This window comes from Chelonoidis abingdonii, chromosome 16 (genome assembly GCF_003597395.2).
Source record: "Chelonoidis abingdonii isolate Lonesome George chromosome 16, CheloAbing_2.0, whole genome shotgun sequence".
NCBI lineage: Eukaryota > Metazoa > Chordata > Testudines > Testudinidae > Chelonoidis > Chelonoidis abingdonii.
The window spans coordinates 8341704-8359515 of NC_133784.1; the positions used below are offsets into that span (position 1 = coordinate 8341704).

Genomic DNA, 17812 nt, shown 5'->3' on the forward strand with positions numbered 1-17812 from the left:
AAATCAAATTATTAAGAAGGCATTGAGAAAAGTGGTAAACCACACTAGTAAAATCTGGCCTGAAAAGCTGCCCTTGATCCTGGCTGCCATCCACAGCAGTGACAGGCTGAAAAGAAAATCTACCCGTAACAAAGTTTGTTTGAGCAGCCAATGTGGTTAATAATTGATCCGGGATGCCTTATTAGAGATTCTGAGGAATAACCTACGGTGACACAGCATAACTACTTCCAGTGGCTCAAACAATTGCAAGAAAACAAAACTACCTTACACTACAGGGTAAACCAAGCCACTGAGGAAAAGATACAAAATTGCATAAGCAAAAAGCCACTGACTCTGAGCTATGGAAAGTCAGTGACCAGATAATGTATTTAAAGCTAGGGAAAAAGGATCATGCCCTGGATTCTAAGTGGACAGGTCTCTATTCCATAGTTGACTCTCTTAGCCCACTAGCGTACTGTATTTAAAAAAAAAGGCAAACTCAAATAGGTTCAAGTGTCACAGATAAAATTGTTTTCTCAATCTGTTTGTTTAGTTCTTACAGTTATTCAACATGAACTAGAATTATATACCTGCCAATAATCATGCAAATTCCTGCACCCCAATAACGATTCCTCGCACACTACCTGATCCTAAGGGAGTCCTGCCAGGAACCTGCTAAGGGCAAGATGTTGTTGTTTTGGGGGATATTTATAAGCTTTGGGGGTTCAGGGACAACCTACGCACACTGGGGGCTACAATGGTTTAACTGAAAAGTGCAACAGGGTTCAGGAAATACCCATGCATAACATTACCTTGTATGTGCCCTTCGCACAAATTACATTACAAGCCTGGGCTAATATAACCAATGAGGATCGTAACTGCGGGATTAAGGTGACAAACCCTATGGAGCCAATTGTGGATTTTAATCCTTTTGGTGAATCCAGTGAACCTGGTTCACACACCATTCCACCACTAATGCCAGGACTATTAGAGGTGTGCACGATTAAAGTATGGGTGAACAGAACGATTTTTGTGGGCAACATACCAGTGCTACTGTTAAATGGTCCTCCAATCATTGGAAAGACCCTACCCACAGTTACTTAAAAAACAACCATCCATTAAGGCATACGTGACACCCATAATAACAACGCTACACATCACAGTTAATTGGACAAAGAATAATTTAACCATCACACGGCCTGAATGTGCATATACAGCACCCCCTTATTCAATGCTTGGTATGGCTCCTTGATACAGAAACTGTTCTCCCCTTCATGGGGAAAAAAAAGATCTAGCCAGTACTATACTGGGAGGCATAGGAGCTGGAAGAGAAATATTAAATTCAGTGAAACGGGAAGCATTAAAAACTAAGGCCAGTGCAGTAGAAGCTTTCCACCGCATAACAGCACAAGGACAAGAACACCAAATCACTGAGTTGGTACAGACAGGGGTGGACACGTTAAATCTACAGTGGCACACTTGGGACCGCATCAATCATACATTTTGGGCTTACTATGCCAGAATGGTATAAGTCTATGCAATCATATGTATACACAAACACCTTAACATGTTCCTATACGGGTAATTCGGGTTCACCATGCCAGGTACCTGAATATCCTATGGTCTGTCCTAGCACTCTCAACCCTACATGGAAGGCATATTTGAGCCCCACGATGGGCAGAAATGTATTTAAACAAAAAAGAGGAACTCACTGATCACCATGAGTGTAAAAAAAATGAACTACCAACAGTGGGTATGCTCCACCTTGCCAATTTTAGTGGAGCCTTGCTCTGTGCAAAAGAAAGATTTAGCAACAACACATGCTACTGGAATGATTGGATAATAGCACCACCAAAGTATACTATGATAGAAAAAATTGTGTTTGTATTATTGAATTGGAAAAAATTGTGTAGCACAAAAAGGATACTCCAAGGCCACCTGTACAACAATATATGTGCAATGTGACAATATTGCAAATCCTCACCCAGTTACTATTTTCCGGTTCATAAAAATAAGGATGTTAACCCAGTAGATGCCAATAATGCCTTGAGTTTTAATTTTTCTTTGGGGGTTAATTGGACCACCTCATACCAATGGCTTGCAGGGAATAAGCAAATTAGTCAATTAACTGCAGCAACCTGGATAAAAGTACTAACACGAAGCCTGGCTATTTTGCACCAGGGAACCAAAATTCTTAAAGTATCCACACAAGCTCAACAAATAGTAGTGCACCCTTGGTATGACATTTGTTTAGAAGCTGGTCCCCTTCATGGACATCAGTTTTAAATATTATGATTCATCCCATAATTGTTTTCTTTGTAGTAATTGAAATAATGTTTGTCATAATGTGCTTTATGTGCTGTTGGATGAAAAAAATGTACCTCAAATTAAAACCACAAGCCCAAATTGCTTCACAATACATTGCCTTAAAGCAATTACACAAGATGTGACCCATTTAATATATTGATATTAAAGTGTCAAAAGGGGGACAATCAGGGCTGGCTCTAGTTTTTTTGCCACCCCAAGCAAAAACATTTTTGGCTGTCCCCCCGACTCCCGCTCTCCCCTGCTGCCCCAGCCCTGGGCTCCCCACACACCTGCACCCCCTGCCGCCCCAGCGCTGGACTCCCTCCTCTCCCCCCTACCAGTGCCCTTCCCCAACCCTAACTCCCCTGCCACCCCAGCCCTGGGCTCTCACCGCAACCTGCACCCTCCTGCTGTCCAGCCCTGGGTCACCGGTAACTTGCTCCCAGGGCAAGTCATTCAGCAGGAATTTTGGATGTGCACAGAACACAGACAGGATTGGTTCCCATATAGTTACAGAACTGCAGTAAAGTGGAACAATTTTCAGTTTGCGTGATTGGAGGATATCTGGATGCATATTATAAGACTGTCCTCCATAAATGAGGAGAAGTTGAGGTGCCTTTATTATTCTTTTGTTCCACTCTTTGTTTCCATGGGGAATTTGCCAATGCAGTATCACTGTCTTCCTTTTAAACACACAAACAAAAAAGGGCAATGGCTATTGAAAATAGCAATTCCAGTCCTAAAAACCACTGGGAAGCATTTCTTGCTTCTTCATTTCTTATCCTACTTTTTCTACAACAAGTTACAGTGGATCCGTATATTTGATTTGGGAGAAATGAAGTAACAGTTGCTCAAATTGAGCTTGAGCACTCCTGAATTTTGAGGTGCTCAAATCTGGAAGGCAGGTGCTAGATTCCCTTTCTGAATATTAGTTAAATCTGGACAGGAAAAGTCAATTTCTGCTTCCATGGCTCAGAAGTGGAAATCCTCCTACATGCCTGGTACTCTATCTAAAGCTGCCCAGGTCCAGTAGAGCCTCCCCTCCCTTACTTTTCATTTTAAATTTTAGTGGGATCCACATACCTCCCTTGCTAGGCTTCAGATAGAGAGGGCACTGTCTGTTTAGTCCACCCAATTCCTTCTTTGTAGGCTGCAAGGTGAGGTCAAACCAGTATCCCTAATGCAGTCTGGGGAAGTCTTCTGAAGGGGATATCTGGGGCAAAGCCTTCTACTCCTTAGGCACACTTGCTCCCCATTCACAGTGCCAGCCTTTTCAACTCACAGCAAGCTACAGCATGGCTCAGATACCTTACTCCCTACCCCTCCTTTTCCTGTTGATAGCTGCCAAGGGATTTCTGGGAAATGTAGTTTTTTCCCTGCTCTAGGGCTGGCTCTATAGGCAGGGAGCTAGGCAAGGACCTACAGCTCCCAGGGTCTTGTGGGTTCTCAGCTCCCGTGCTGGATCCCCAGCTGCTCCCTGGCTCTGCTTCTGCAGGGTTGTGAGAGGGGAGGAAGTGAGTTTAAAAAAAAAAAAAGGCTGGCCAAAATGATTCCCACTGGAAATGTGCTGCCCCAAGCACTTGCTTGTTTTGCTGGTGCCTAGAACTGGCCCTGGGGGCAATGTAGGCCAAAAGCCTAATGGGGAAAAACTGTCTCAAGTAAATTGTGCTCCATTTTGCTAGCTTTGAATTAGTTAGAAGAAATTGTTCTGAGTTTATTCTTTGCTTACTGTGTTAATGATTGTTCTTAGAAAAATAAAACATTTTATGGCTGTAATTACTGCCTTATTTACTATTTTATGTGTGAGTAACTGAGAAGAGACAGCTGGGCCAGAGGTGAGTGGAGGAATCAAGAGCATCAGCTTCCTTATCAGAATCATCTGGATGGCAAATCCATGACCCTAAAGCAAAGGCATACATCCCAGGGACAAGATAAGGAGTTTAGCCAGAATCATAGATTATTAGCATTGGAAAGGAATCTTAAGATCACCTAGTCCAACCCCCTGCTTGAAGCAGAACCAATCTGCAAATGGCCCCCTGAAGGATTGAACTTGCAACCCTGGGTTTAGCAGGCTAATGCTCAAACCACTGAGCTATCTCATCCCCCACAAGAGAAATGTGATAAAAAACAGCTGCCAATCTTCCTGGTAACAACTCAAAATAATGCTGATTAAGAACAACCTTGAATACCTTGAGGAGTTCTTGTGGCATCTTAGAGACTAACACGTTTATTTGGGCTTAAGCTTTTGTGGGCTAAAACCCACTTCATCAGATGCATGGAGTGGAAAATAGAGTAGGGAGGTATAAATACACAGCATATGAAAAGATGGGAGTTGCCTTCACTTGCCCCATAACCTCAACTGTGCAGAACACAACGCCATCCACAGCCTCAGGAACAACTCTGACATCATAATCAAAAAGGCTGACAAAGGAGGCGCTGTCGTCATCATGAATAGGTTGGAGTATGAACAAGAGGCTGCTAGGCAGCTTTCTAACTCCACATTCTACATGCCATTACCCTCTGATCTCACTGAGGGTTACCAAAAGAAACTGCACCATCTGCTCAAGAAACTCCCTGAAGAAGCACAGGAATCTACACAGACACACCCCTAGAGCCCCGACCAGGGATATTCTATCTGCTGCCCAAGATCCATAAACCTGGGAATCCTGGATGCTCCATCATCACAGGCATTGGCACCCTGACAGCAGGATTGTCTGGCTACATGGACTCTCTCCTCAGGCCTTATGCTACCAGCACTCCCAACTATCCTTGAGACACCACTGACTTCCTGAGGAAACTACAATCATTTGGTGATCTTCCAGAAAACACCATCCAAGCCACTATGGAATTAGAAGCTCTCTACACCAACATTCCACACAAAGATGGACTACAAGCTGTCAGGAACAGTATCCTGGATAATGTCATGGCAAACCTGGTGGCTGAACTTTGTGACTTTGTCCTCACTCACAACTATTTCACATTTGGGGACAATGTATTCCTTCAAGTCAGTAGCACTGCTATGGGTACCCGCATGGCCCCACAGTATGCCAACATTTTTATGGTTGACATAGAACAACGCTTCCTCAGCTCTCGTCTCCTAACACTCCTACTCTACTTGCGCTACATTGATGACATCTTCATCATCTGGACCCATGGGAAGGAGGCCCTGGAGGAATTCCAACAGGATTTCAACAATTTCCACCCCACCATCAACCTCAGCCTGGACCAGTCCACACAAGAGATCCACTTCCTAGATACTACAGTGCAAATAAGTGATGGTCACATAAACACCACCCTATACTGGAAACTACTCACCGCTATACTTACCTACATACCTCCAGCTTTCATCCAGACCACATCACATGATCCACTGTCTACAGCCAAGCTCTAAAATACAACTGCATTTGCTCCAATCCCTCAGACAGAGACAAACACCTACAGGATCTCTATCAAGTGTTCTTAAAACTACAATGCCCACCTGGTGAAGTGAAGAAACAGACCAACAGAACCAGAAGGATACCCAGAAGTCACCTACTACAGAACAGGCCCAACAAAGAAAGTAACAGAACACCACTAGCCGCCACCTACAGCCCCCAACTAAAACCTCTCCAACGCATCATCAAGGATCTCCGACCTATCCTGAAAGATGATCCCTCACTCTCACAGACCTTGGGAGACAGGCCAGTCCTCGCTTACAGAGTCCCCCAACCTGAAGCAAATACTCATCAGCAACTACACACCACAAAACAAAAGCACTAACCCAGGAACCAAAGCCTGGTGCCAACTCTGTCCGTATATCTATTCAAGGGACACCATCATAGGACCAACCACATCAGCCACACCATCAGGGGCTCTTTCACCTGCATATCTACCAATGTGATATATGTCATCATGTGCCAGCAATGCCCCTCTCCCATGTACATTGATGAAACCAGACAGTATCTATGCAAAAAAATACATGGACACAAATCAGACATCAAGAGTTGTAACATTCAAAAACCAGTAGGACAACACTTCAGTCTCCCTGGACACTCAATAACAGACTTAAAAGTGGCAATTCTTCAACAAAAAACTTCAGAAACAGACTCCAATGAGAAATTGCAGAACTGGAATTAATTTGCAAACTTGATACCATCAAATTAGGCCTGAATAAAGACTGTGTGTCGCTGGGTCACTACGAAAACTAATTTCCACCTGCTGATCCTCACACCTTCTTGTCAACTGTTTGAAATGGGCTCACCTTGATTACATTGCTGTCATTAGCACTACAAATGTGATTTCCACCCCTTCTTGTCAACTGTTGAGAATAGCCCACTTCCGCCTTAATTGAATTGGCTCGTTAGCATTGGCTCCCCACTTGGCAAGGCAACACCCATCTTTTCATATGCTGTGTATTTATACCTCTCTACTGTATTTTCCACTCCATGCATCTGAGTTTTAGCCCACGAAAGCTTATGCCCAAATAAATTTGTTAGTCTCTAAGGTGCCACAAGGACTTCTCGTTGTTTATGCTGATACAGACTAACATGGCTACCACTCTGAAACTTGAATACCCTGTGATTAACAGCTGCAGTGTGATACAGCAAGATCCATAGGCTTGTATGGGAACTTACGACTATAAAAGAAGGGTGTATTGCTATGGAATTTGGGGTTCGTTCTGCATCAACATCGGAGATTCAAATGCGTTCGAGATAGGCCCAGCTCCCCTCCCTCGTGTGCAGTTTCAGCTGGCCACTGGAACTGACCGAGCAACACTAAGGACTGGTAACTATAAGATCCAACTGCAGAACCTTTTGGTCTGTGTGAATGGAAGCATATGCTGATTTTAATGCTTAAATTGTACTCTCAATAAATGTGACATATTGCCTTATCCCCTTCAAAAAGATTCAGCGTGCTTCTTATAAGCATAACAGTGTATTGGCAGTGAGGGTAAAATTCCTGAACCCCAGCTCCCTGAAGCTGCTCAGGGGACCCCCCTGCCAAATGCACCCGATCACACCAATGCACACATACCTGCAAGCTCACACACACAGACGAGTACCACACGTACACCCATGCATACACACACAGAGGAATACCACAAGTGTGCGCGCGCACACACACACAGAGGAGTACCCTGCACGTGTGTGCACACACACAGGAGTACCGCACATGTATACATACAGACACACACTGAGGAGTACTACACACACACACACACACACACAGTACCACAAGCATGTGCGCGTACGCACAGAACCGGCGCTAGTGTTTTAAGCGCCCTAGGCACACAGCCATTTCGCCGCCCTGCGCGCTGGTCCCACGGCTCTGGAGGACCTGCTGCAGTCACACTTGCGGAGGGTCCGCTGGTCTGCGGTTCCAGTGGAGCTGCCTCAGGCATGCCTGCGGGAGGTCCACCGGAGCCGCGAGAGCAGCGGACCGTCCGCAGGAATGCCTGCAGCAGCTCCACTGGAGGCGCGGAATGAGGGGACCCTCCGCAGGCACAACTGCGGCAGGTCCACCAGAGCCGCCTGCCTCCCCCCCCGGCAAAATGCCACCCCCCAATAATCCTGGCGCCCTAGGTGTTACGGAGTCTGGGGGTTCCAGCCCTTCTCCCCTCTGCTTGGACCCCACAGTGACTTTTATCCAGCCAGTAAAACAGAAGGTTTATTGGACAAGAAGAACACAGGTTACAGCAGAGCTTGCAGGCACAGTCAGGACCCCTCCACTGAGTCCTTCTGGGGGTTCAGGGTGCTTGGATCCCAGCTAGGATACCCTGAATTCCGCCCCACAGCCCCAAACCCAAACTGTCCTGCCTGTTCTCCCGCCGGCCGAATCCTTTTGTCCCCTTCTCCTCCGCCCCGCGGCTCCCCCCTCCCCCCTGCCGGGTTCGGATTACAACCTGACTACCTGTCCCTCACCTACAGACATCCCCTGCTTTTCCGTTCCCCACACAAACAGTCCCTACTCCTTCCCGTTCCCCACACAGACAGTCCCTACTCCATCACACTAGGCGATTGCCTAGGCCGTCTTAATGGAAGCGCCAGCCCTGCGTACACAAACGCACACATACATACAGAGGAATCCCACACATGTGCGTGCACACGCACACACACACACAGACACACACTCAGCTCTGTCAGTTAGACCCCTAACTCTGTCAGTTCCAGAACCACCTAAGGCCTCTGCCTGTGAGCTAAGTGAGGCACCACCACCCATGTGGGACAGAAGCAGCTGGCCCCATATCCCGGCCCTAGCCGGCCCTCCCTGTCACACAGATGGAGCAAGCGCATCCTACTCTTGCTGCCAAACCGCTGCCATGGCAGGCAGCCAAGTAGCTTCCACTGAGCTACTCCCTGTTTCCAGGTACCCTGGCCACCCCAAGTCCTGAGCTGCCGCAGTGACCCCGCGGTTGGAGAAGCGGCCATTGATAGCAAATCTGTGTGGTTTCACCCTCTGCGCCTCCCCGGCTCTATGCGCCTGGCACCGGGGCTGGATCAGGGCTCTCATGTTGCCGTCAGCCACAGCAGGAGCGAGGTCGCCTCTTCGCTGCGGCACTGCCTTTTCAAGGAGAGCACCGGGGCCATTTATTCAGCTCCAGGCTGGACACCAAGGTCCTGGTCTGAGTGCCAGATTGCTTGGTGAGGCTTTAGAGTGACAGGCCTACAGTAACAGCCCAGCCCTAGGCTCAGCACAGCAAGGGCTCCTAAGCCGGAGGTGTTGACAGGATGTCTCCAATGTGTAGGGCCCTGGCCCCCAGCACGTGCTGAGCAGGGAGGAGGGCACATTGGGGGCTCATTAGTTGGCAGAGGGTCAGTGCCCACACTTCCTGCCAGTGTCAGTGTGAGCCACTGCTAGCCAGGCCGGGCTGTGTGTCAGCAAGACCACTCTGCAGGGGGCCCAGCCAAGAGACAGCCTTAGATCCTCCACATGCGGGGACATCTCACCAGCCCCACACACGCTCCCATCAACAGTCCCAGCTGGCCCACATCCCAGCTCATATGTCTCCATGCAGGGGGCCTCACTCGGGCAGTTTCTTCTTCACAGCTCTGGACCCTGCCCTCTGTTACCTTGGCAGCCAGCACTAGCTCATAGGCAGCCTGTGGTGCTGGGCAGCACGTTACCTCCTCTGCATCAGCTGTGAGTCCCACAGCCCTGACTGTGCCTTGGCATGCAGCCAAGTGACAATGGGCCGCAGCCTCAGCTGCCTCCCTAGGGCAGCCAGCCACACCCGTCCTGTGCTCAGGGAGAGCAGGAGTGACCGGCCAAGCACGTCCTGCCCAGCACTGCAGAACTGCCCAGGCTGAGTGGGGCTGTGGAGAGCTCTGTTCTCCCTCCAGATCATCCAGAGGAGTTACACGGAAGCAGACACATGGGTCAGCCTATGCAGCCAGGGTCTCTGGGTCAGCGCTAGCCTAGCCCCCTCATCCAGCGGGCCCTGGGTGCTGTCTGAAGCTGCCAGGCAGGGCCCCCAGCCTTGGGCTCTGCTTACTGCCATCAGGCTTGGTCCATGGCCTCATAGTCCCAGGTCCTTCTAGCTCCTCATGCTGCGGATCTGCACCTGGAACAAACAACAGAACAGTGGTGGGAGTGGGCGGGTTAGAAGTCCCAGCCTAAGCTGGGGGAGCCAAGGTGTCTGGGCATCCCTAAGGAAGAGTTCACCCCACAATGTTCCCACACCGCTGCCCAACTGACCCAGCGAGAACTCAGCCTGCCTTCTCTGCAGGCCTTTTCTTTGCAGCCCTGCCCCTTCGATGTGCTATCTCCCCCACCAGGGGAGTGTCCTGCTCCCACAGGTCAAGGGCTTATCCATGCATGGAGCTATTCAGAACAGCCATTCCTGAAGAACTCCCTGTGTGGCCCAGGCAGCCCTTATACAGATGTACAAGGCAGGGAGAGGGATGCAACCTCCTCTGGAGTGGAACACAGTTTAGGGCAAGAAGTGAAGAATAACATACCCAGTTGAAACTGCAGTGGGAATATCAGTCAGGGGCTGTGTAGGAATGGGGTTGGGGCATGCGGGGTAATGCCCCTGCTGACTGCCGGGAGAGCTTCGATGATCACAAGTGCTCATCACCATCTCCTGTCTCAGGGAAGGGCAGCCCCTCCCTCAGCACAGCACCCACAAGCAGTATGCTGGGCACTGGCCCTCGGGGAGTCTCCCTGATGCATTGGGCCCTTTCCTGTAGGAATCTCCCATGCAATGCCCAACCCTGCTCAGCACTTGCCAGGAGCTGTATGCGTCCAGGGGGAGTTAAAGGGTATCTGTTGTTCTGCGCCTTGCACACTATTTACAGCAGGGCGGGTGGGCACAAGGCAGAAGCATTTCATGCTGTGCTGGTGCCCAGGGCTGCACATGGCACAGGTCCCTGGAGACGCAGGCTCACACGGGCTGAGCTGGGTCTCAGTTACGTGGCCAGGAGCCGGGGTAGCTCCCTGGGTTTCCAGTGAAGTGGGTGCTGACGGGAGCTAGAGTAGAAGTGAGTTCAGTGGGGTTAGAGCAGAACTAGGCCCTGCATGCATGACAGCAGACTCAGGCCCCATGCTCTGTGCCCGATGGGCATTGCAGGATCCGTGCCCAGGCAGTGGCAGCCTGCATTTTGGGAGCACAGCGCCTGCTCGGCCATGCCCAAGCACGCCCCACTCCACTGGCCATGGCATTCACCCATGTGCGCCAGCAGCCACCTCCACCTCCTAGGGCTCAGGGCCAGGGAGGCGGATTCTCTCGTTCTCACCCTGCATGTACAGGAGGACAGGCCGCTGCCCCTCAATGAGCAGCTGGACCTCTCCCTAGGCTACTGCCAGAGGAGATAAGAATAGTCTCGGCAGAGGGGAAGTGGGAGGGGTGGCCAGCCACTCATGCCTCCCTACGTGCTCTGCAGCATGGCAGTGGCTCCGCAGAGGAAGGGCTCCCCCCGCTGCTCCACCTGCAGCTCCACGTGCACTTGGCTGGGACGGAGCAGCATGACCGGAGGCACAGCCCATGTGGAGAACAGCTCCACGCAGCCAAAGTCACGTATAGCCAGGCTGACGGGGGGCATGCAGGGAGTGATCTGTAGGGAGAAGCCAGGGGCCTCCCAGTTCCCTGTCTGCATCCCGATCTGGCTATGCCCTAGGGTCCAGAGCGCACACAGCCCTGGTGCAAGCAGGTCACAGGAGCCCCAGCCGCTTCCACCAGGGCCCGACGGATCAGGAACTCCTCCGACCACCCGCTCAACGCGATGCAGATTGCACTGTCAGATTCAGCCTCCTTTGCCATCTCTGACCTTTCTGCAGCCTGCTCCTGGTGCAGCATACCCACAGCCAGACCCAGATCCCGGTGGGAGGGCCCCATGGCATCCAGCCACAGCGCTGCACTGAGCTGAAAGCAGCTGTCAGGCCCCTGTCCCTGCTGGAGATGCCACTCCAAGGAAACATGCATCTAGCCCCAGGACATCCTGTGCTGCTCCACTGCCTTGCAGGCCTTGGCTGGGCACATGTCTGAGGAGGGAGGCCTGGAGCAGGTGGGGCTCTAGCACTCTCCTTAGCTAAGGATTTTGGCAACTCCAGCTCTGGTCCCTCAGGCTCCGTTAACCTCTTCCTACAGAGGGAAAAGCGTAGGCATGGCACTGCTAGTGACTGGTCCAATGCTGCTCAGCAGGGCAGTGGCAGAGCTCAGAATGGATCCCAGAGCCAGGCTCTGCACTGGGCGCTCTCTGCCCCCTGTGGTCCTGTTCTGGAAAAGGGCTGGCTCAGCTGGGAACCTGCTCCTGTTTGGCTACTGTGGTTAGAGGTTGATAGATGTCTGGCTGCATGTGCGTGTTCCCTCTGTGGGTTGCCTCAGCCCTGTACAGACAGTTGGCATGGCAAATCTTGAGTGAACTGCCCAATGACCACAAGATCTGTTAAGGGATGAAATCACCCAGCCAGGTTTATTGTCGATGAAGCACGGGGACTGGGGGGCTGTGAGCGCTTGGCTGGCTATGCAGCCCTGTGACATTTCCATTGGAGGGGACAGTGCCCTGGAGAGAGGGTCCCCCCCACGGTACCACCCCCTCTCCCTCAACCACTGCCAGCTGGTATAAAGTACTGGAGTGCTATTGACTCAAATGCAGCATTGCCCATTCACACCAGCTGGGAATTCAGCCCGTGGACTCCAATGGAGCGATGCTCATTTACTCCAGCTGGGGACCTGTCCCATGGACGCCAATGGAGCGATGCCCATTCACACCAGCTGGGGATCCAGCCCATTGACTCCAATGGAGCGATGTCCATTCACACCAGCTGGGGATCCAGCCCATTGACTCCAATGGAGCGATGTCCATTCACACCAGCTGGGGATCCAGCCCATGGGCTCCACTGAACCTATGACTGATTGACACCAGCTGGGGATTTTCCATCACCTTTACATTAAAAAAGTGATTTTCCTGTTTGCGTTTGTAACTCTGAAACTGCAGAAAGGCCCCAAAACTTGGTGCCATTTTCCTTCCTCAGAGTTCTTTTTACCCCACTGCCCCAGAGCTGACTGGTGTATGGAGCCTGAACCCTGGTCACTGTGCCAGCACTGTACAACGGCAGGTCATTCCCTGTGCTCCCAGCTCTCAGGGTTTCATTTTGCTCATTGGCCCATCCCCCTAAGCCTTGGGAGATTTGGGGATTTTTTTCCCAGAATTTCACGACACTGGAAACTTGGCTGCGAACATACAGGCCATTGGGAAACTTTGCACATTAGCAACTGTGAAAACAGCTTTGCTCAAAACGGGTTCTTCCAGGGAAGAAGCTTTGCAATAACTGGGCAGATTTCATCCCTCAACATGCTCTGGGGCACAGCCTTTTCAATGCTGCTGTGATTATTTCGGTCACCTCTTGGGTCCCTGCAAAAATAGATTTCCAGTGGGAGCTGGGGTTTTTCCATAGTGCACTTAAAAAAACTCACAGCCTCAGCCCAAAGCTGTGCCCAAGAGCAGTAAACTGCCTGAGCTCTCCTCACGGAATAGCACGAAGTGAATACCCCTTCAATCAACAATAATTGAAGCTGCTGGGATATGAATCTGAAAGATAAACAGTTGCTGAAAGGTCACAGAAGTTACCCAGGCCCCTCCTTCTGCTAGCCTGTGTTTTTCCTCAGAGGACACCGTGCTCCTCTGCTTTCCTGAGTTCGCCTTGTTCACTGCGGTTTCTATTTTAGGCAGCTGCTGGCAGTGAGTTATAGCCACTGGCAGGAAGGTATAAATTCAGGCGCAGGGAGCAGGGCTGTTGAGCAACATCCTGGCCTTGATTTAATACACTGCTCCAAGCAATACACTGGGATGCGAGCAAGCACACAGGATTGTAAAGAAAGCTCTCTGCCCCTCACAACAAACAGAGGGAGTATCAAGGATTTCATTCCCCAGCTAAAAGACGGCAACTTCGCACACACAAGGTAACGTGATGCGGTTTCTCAGCGGTAGTAAAAAGAGGGATTAGCGTTTAGTACCATATTGCTTTGTATCCTAACAGCTCAGCTGGCTGAGGAGTAAAGGCCAAGCTGTGTCAATCCAGCCCAGATCGAAAACCAAGGCATTGTGGAGTTTGAATCAAAAAGAAAATAGCCACCTAGCCTGTCTGGCTCTAGATGCAAATGAACACCATTCTGAAGCACGGGAACAAGCCCGTCTACTTCAGTGCTAATTGGCCTGTAAAGGCAGGGATCCAGATTGTCCAGTTTGAAAGGGCAACAGCTTTGCCAAAGCCTAGATCGCTGTGAGTCCTGCCCCACCTTTGTGAGCTGCAACTGACAGGAGGCAAAGCTGTCTTCGGCTCCAGCTGGGTTACAGATAGGGTGACCAGACAGCAAGTGTGAAAAATCGGGATGGGGGTAGGGGGTAATAAGCACCTATGTAAGAAAAAGCCCCAAATATCAGGACTGTTCCTATGAAAATGGGATATCTGGTCACCTTAGTTACAGAAGGACTCCCCCAGTTTGACAGGGCTAAGGATTCTTTGCTCTCTGTGCTTTGTGTAAGGATCGTTGAGTAGCAGGAGAATCACCTTTGCGGAATGGGGGAAAGAACCAGATTCGCTGGACATGGAAGGCAGGCACCAAGTTAACCCTTCCCTGGCAGTCTGGGTGAATAGGCACTTTGCATTCAAACAACTTCACTACTGCATGTCAGACTGAAAAGCAAATTCGTTGTTCACCGGCTCCAGCCTTGTGGATGCTGAGCTCCTTTTGGCTGTGCTGTGTGTTTGTACAAACCTGCCTGCTCAAACTGGCATCTGGCTCCAACTGTGGCTGAGAATTTATTTGCCTCAGGTGTTTTTCATGCAGTTAGTTTCTTCTGCCCCCGCAGGAGTGGCAGCCTTCTGGGTGGGTCATTGAAAGTGGCATCCTGAGTCTGAAAGCAGGAGCCTCTGCTGCCTGAGCTGAAATTCCCAGATCCACTATCCATGGCTGCAGCAGGTTCACTGAGTCTCTGTGTCCTAGTCAATAGACGGGACAGTGTGTTGCCCAGATCTGGGATTACGGGAGCATTTCATGATGGTGCGTGCCAACCCAGCAGCTGGCACATTGGGATCCAGCTCCATGCAAGGCCAGCTGCGGGGCTGTCTGTGCATTGGCGTGGCTGGGTAAGCCAGCTACATTCGGCATCAGAACATTTGACCAAGGGTTGTGGTGGATTCTCCATCTCTGAAAATTTTAAAATCAGGATTGGGTGTTTCTCTACATACAAACTCTGCTCTAGGAATTATTAGGGGGCAGGTCTCCAGCCTGTGTTCCACAGGAGGTCAGACTAGATCTTCGCATGGGTCCCTTCTGGCCTTGGGATCTATGGATCTCCTGAATGTAAGAGTCACTGCAGTTTATGGTATGCACAATCACTGGGCCCAATCCTGCTCTCAGGGCAGCAGTGTAAATCCGAAGTAAGTGGAATGACTCTGCATTTACACTGGGGGGAAGTGAGGAAAGATTAACAGATGTGACAGCAGGGGTGGGGATGGGGTATTCTGACAGTGACCAGCCAGTGCCTCATTCTCTCTCTCTCTCTGTCTTTGCAGCATGAGAGCCAGGCGGCTGATCTCCATGACCCACCTGCCTACGATCAGCGAGACGGGGGACATGCTGTTTTTGGGAAGAAGCCACGCCCAGGCCGAGGAGCCCCTGGCTGGGCTGGATGAGTACGTTCAGTCCATTAGCCAGCTGGCCCAGCCATCCTCGCTGTCCAGTGGGCTCCCATGTCCTTGCCAGAGCAGCCAGAACAAGCCTCACAAGCTCCAGAGGGCACGGGCGAAAGTGGCCCAGAGTGGGGTCACACTCCCCAGCCTTGAGAAGGTGCAGGGCAATGCAGCATCACTGCAGGACATCACAGCCCAGTTCAACCAGCAGCACAGACCCCTGGGGCTCACCGGCTGCACTGACCCTCTAGCCTGGCTCTTTGGACTCTCAGAAGCAAAGGAACAGAGCCTAGGACTGCAGAGACGAGTGAGTCCTGCTCCCCGCTCCTCCCAGACGGCCACCGACACAGGCTGCCCAGCAGCCCCCCAGCAGACAGCCCGGGGGAACCTCAGTGCCCCCAGCGACCCTAGCAGTGCAGCCCAGAAACTGAGTGGCCCAGCCTCGCCTCTGGAGCGGAGATGCCGCTGGCAGCGATCGCGCAGACGTCCAGCTTTTCCCAGCTGTGTGGTGAGGGGTAGGCCCAGCCGGGCCCAGAGCACCTGCCTACCTGTCATCTATGAATTGTGATGGACTCTAATAAAACTCACTTGTAAATGGTGCTCCTTGCAGCTGTTCTCTGGGGGTCCCTGCCCGGGCGCCCAGCCCCAGGGCCTGCCTGGACTGTATAAAGACACACCGCTCAGCGAACAGCACCCCACACCTCTTACCAGCCCCACACCTCTTTGGCCAGGGGCCCAGGCCTGCTCAGCAGCCAGACTCTGCCAGGGGTCTCCTCACAGCAGACAGGCACTCAGAGGGCAGGGCACAGGGTGCAGACTGTGCTTTCCAGGTGGGTAGGAGGATGTTGTCCTGAGTGACGGGCACACAGGCCAGTTGGAGCTTGGGCAGGCATGATCCTGACTCAGTCCAGCTTTGTGCTGGGGGCTCCCGCACTTCCTGGCTCAACAAAGAGATTAAGTGGAGAACAGTGCTCAGCAACTACCACTGTGCATCTCTGTCCTGACACTGCACCACTGTCCTGACCCCCTGATCCCACTCTGCCCAGACACTGCACTGCCCTCCTGTCTCCTCATCCCCCACCCTGCCCTGACACTGCACTGCCGCCCTGGGTCCCTCTGGCCTCCCACTGCACCGCTTTCCCCCACCCCTCCCTGACACTGCATTGCTGTCTTGGGTCCCTCTGGCCTCCCACTCCACCGCTTTCCACCACCCCACCCTGACACTGCACTGCTGCCCTGAGTCCCTCTGGCCTCCCACTGCACCGCTTTCCCCCACCCCTCCCTGACACTGCATTGCTGTCTTGGGTCCCTCTGGCCTCCCACTGCACCGCTTTCCCCCACCCCTCCCTGACACTGCATTGCTGTCTTGGGTCCCTCTGGCCTCCCACTGCACCGCTTTCCCCCACCCTGCGCTGACACTGCACTGCCGCCCTGGGTCCCCCCAGCCTCCTTCTGCCCTAACACTGAACTGTCCCTCACAGCTCCCCCATCCCCACTCTGACTTTGCATTGCCACCCTGGATTCCCCCTGGCCTCCTTCTGCCCTGACACTGCACCAGATCCCCCAAGCACCCTCGCTACCCTGACACGACACCATTGCCCTGGAGCCCTCTCTGCTCTGAAACTGCACTCCCACCCTGGCCCTGCTCGCACCTTCTCTGCCCCGTGCTGGCAGGTGACATGTAGATTGCAATCTCCCCTGCTGATGAGGTTAGTTCCCATGGAGTCCTGCTTCCCAGAGGGGGACAGGGAGGATGGTGATGAGGCAACCCGGCAGCCAGCCACCCTGCTCTGGTGCACTGGAGTCCTGCATGCACACATGTATATGAGGTCACGTTACTGGCTATGGCTGGCCCACGGAGGGGAGAGGACAGTGCTGCCAGAGCTCCGATGGCCAGAGCCTGACTTAAGAACAGAAGCGTGTGAGCTGGGCCGGGGAGTGAGCGACTCCCTTCCGGCCAGCTCTGTCTGCAGTGAGCATCATCACACGGGGCACATGCGCATGTCACGTCGGGCAGCGTGTTGCACGTTAGCAGCGCTGGCACACTCCCACTCCCACTCCCCCAGAGGCGGCCGTGAGCAGCGAGTAGCCCAGCCAGTGGGGAAACTTTGCCCACTAAGGTAAAGCTTGTCTGAGCAGGTGCCAGAACTGCCTTGGCTCCTGCTCAGCACAGCGCCATGGGACTAAGGCCTGTCCCAAACCGCCCCCTACCAGAGCCAGGCCCACTGCTGTGACCAGCCTCCGGGTACAAACCCAGAGTGTTGGGGACAGTGACACTGCTCCACTGGGGAGAGGCAAGAGAGACCTCCCTGCACAGGCCTGTGACCGCAAGGTACCCAGAGTTTGCAGGCACCTCTGGACTCGAAGCACCAGGCCAGGAGCCTGCAGTGATGAGAGCTGGATGAGATGCTGC

General features: G+C 52.0%; 1 protein-coding gene across 1 annotated transcript; it reads left to right on the plus strand.

Moving 5' to 3' along the window:
- Nucleotides 1–13657: 13657 nt before the first annotated feature.
- Nucleotides 13658–17105, plus strand: DEPP1 (DEPP autophagy regulator 1). The gene is made up of 2 exons (XM_032766648.2): nucleotides 13658–13666; nucleotides 15283–17105. The coding sequence occupies exon 2, from the start codon at nucleotides 15284–15286 to the stop codon at nucleotides 15965–15967; it is 684 nt and encodes a 227-aa protein (XP_032622539.1). The 5' UTR covers nucleotides 13658–13666; nucleotide 15283; the 3' UTR covers nucleotides 15968–17105.
- The last annotated feature ends 707 nt before the right edge of the window (nucleotides 17106–17812 follow it).

Coding starts and splice junctions, on each gene's coding strand:
- DEPP1 (XM_032766648.2), top strand. CDS start 15,284: ATGAGAGCCAGGCGGCTGATCTCCATGACCCACCTGCCTACGATCAGC.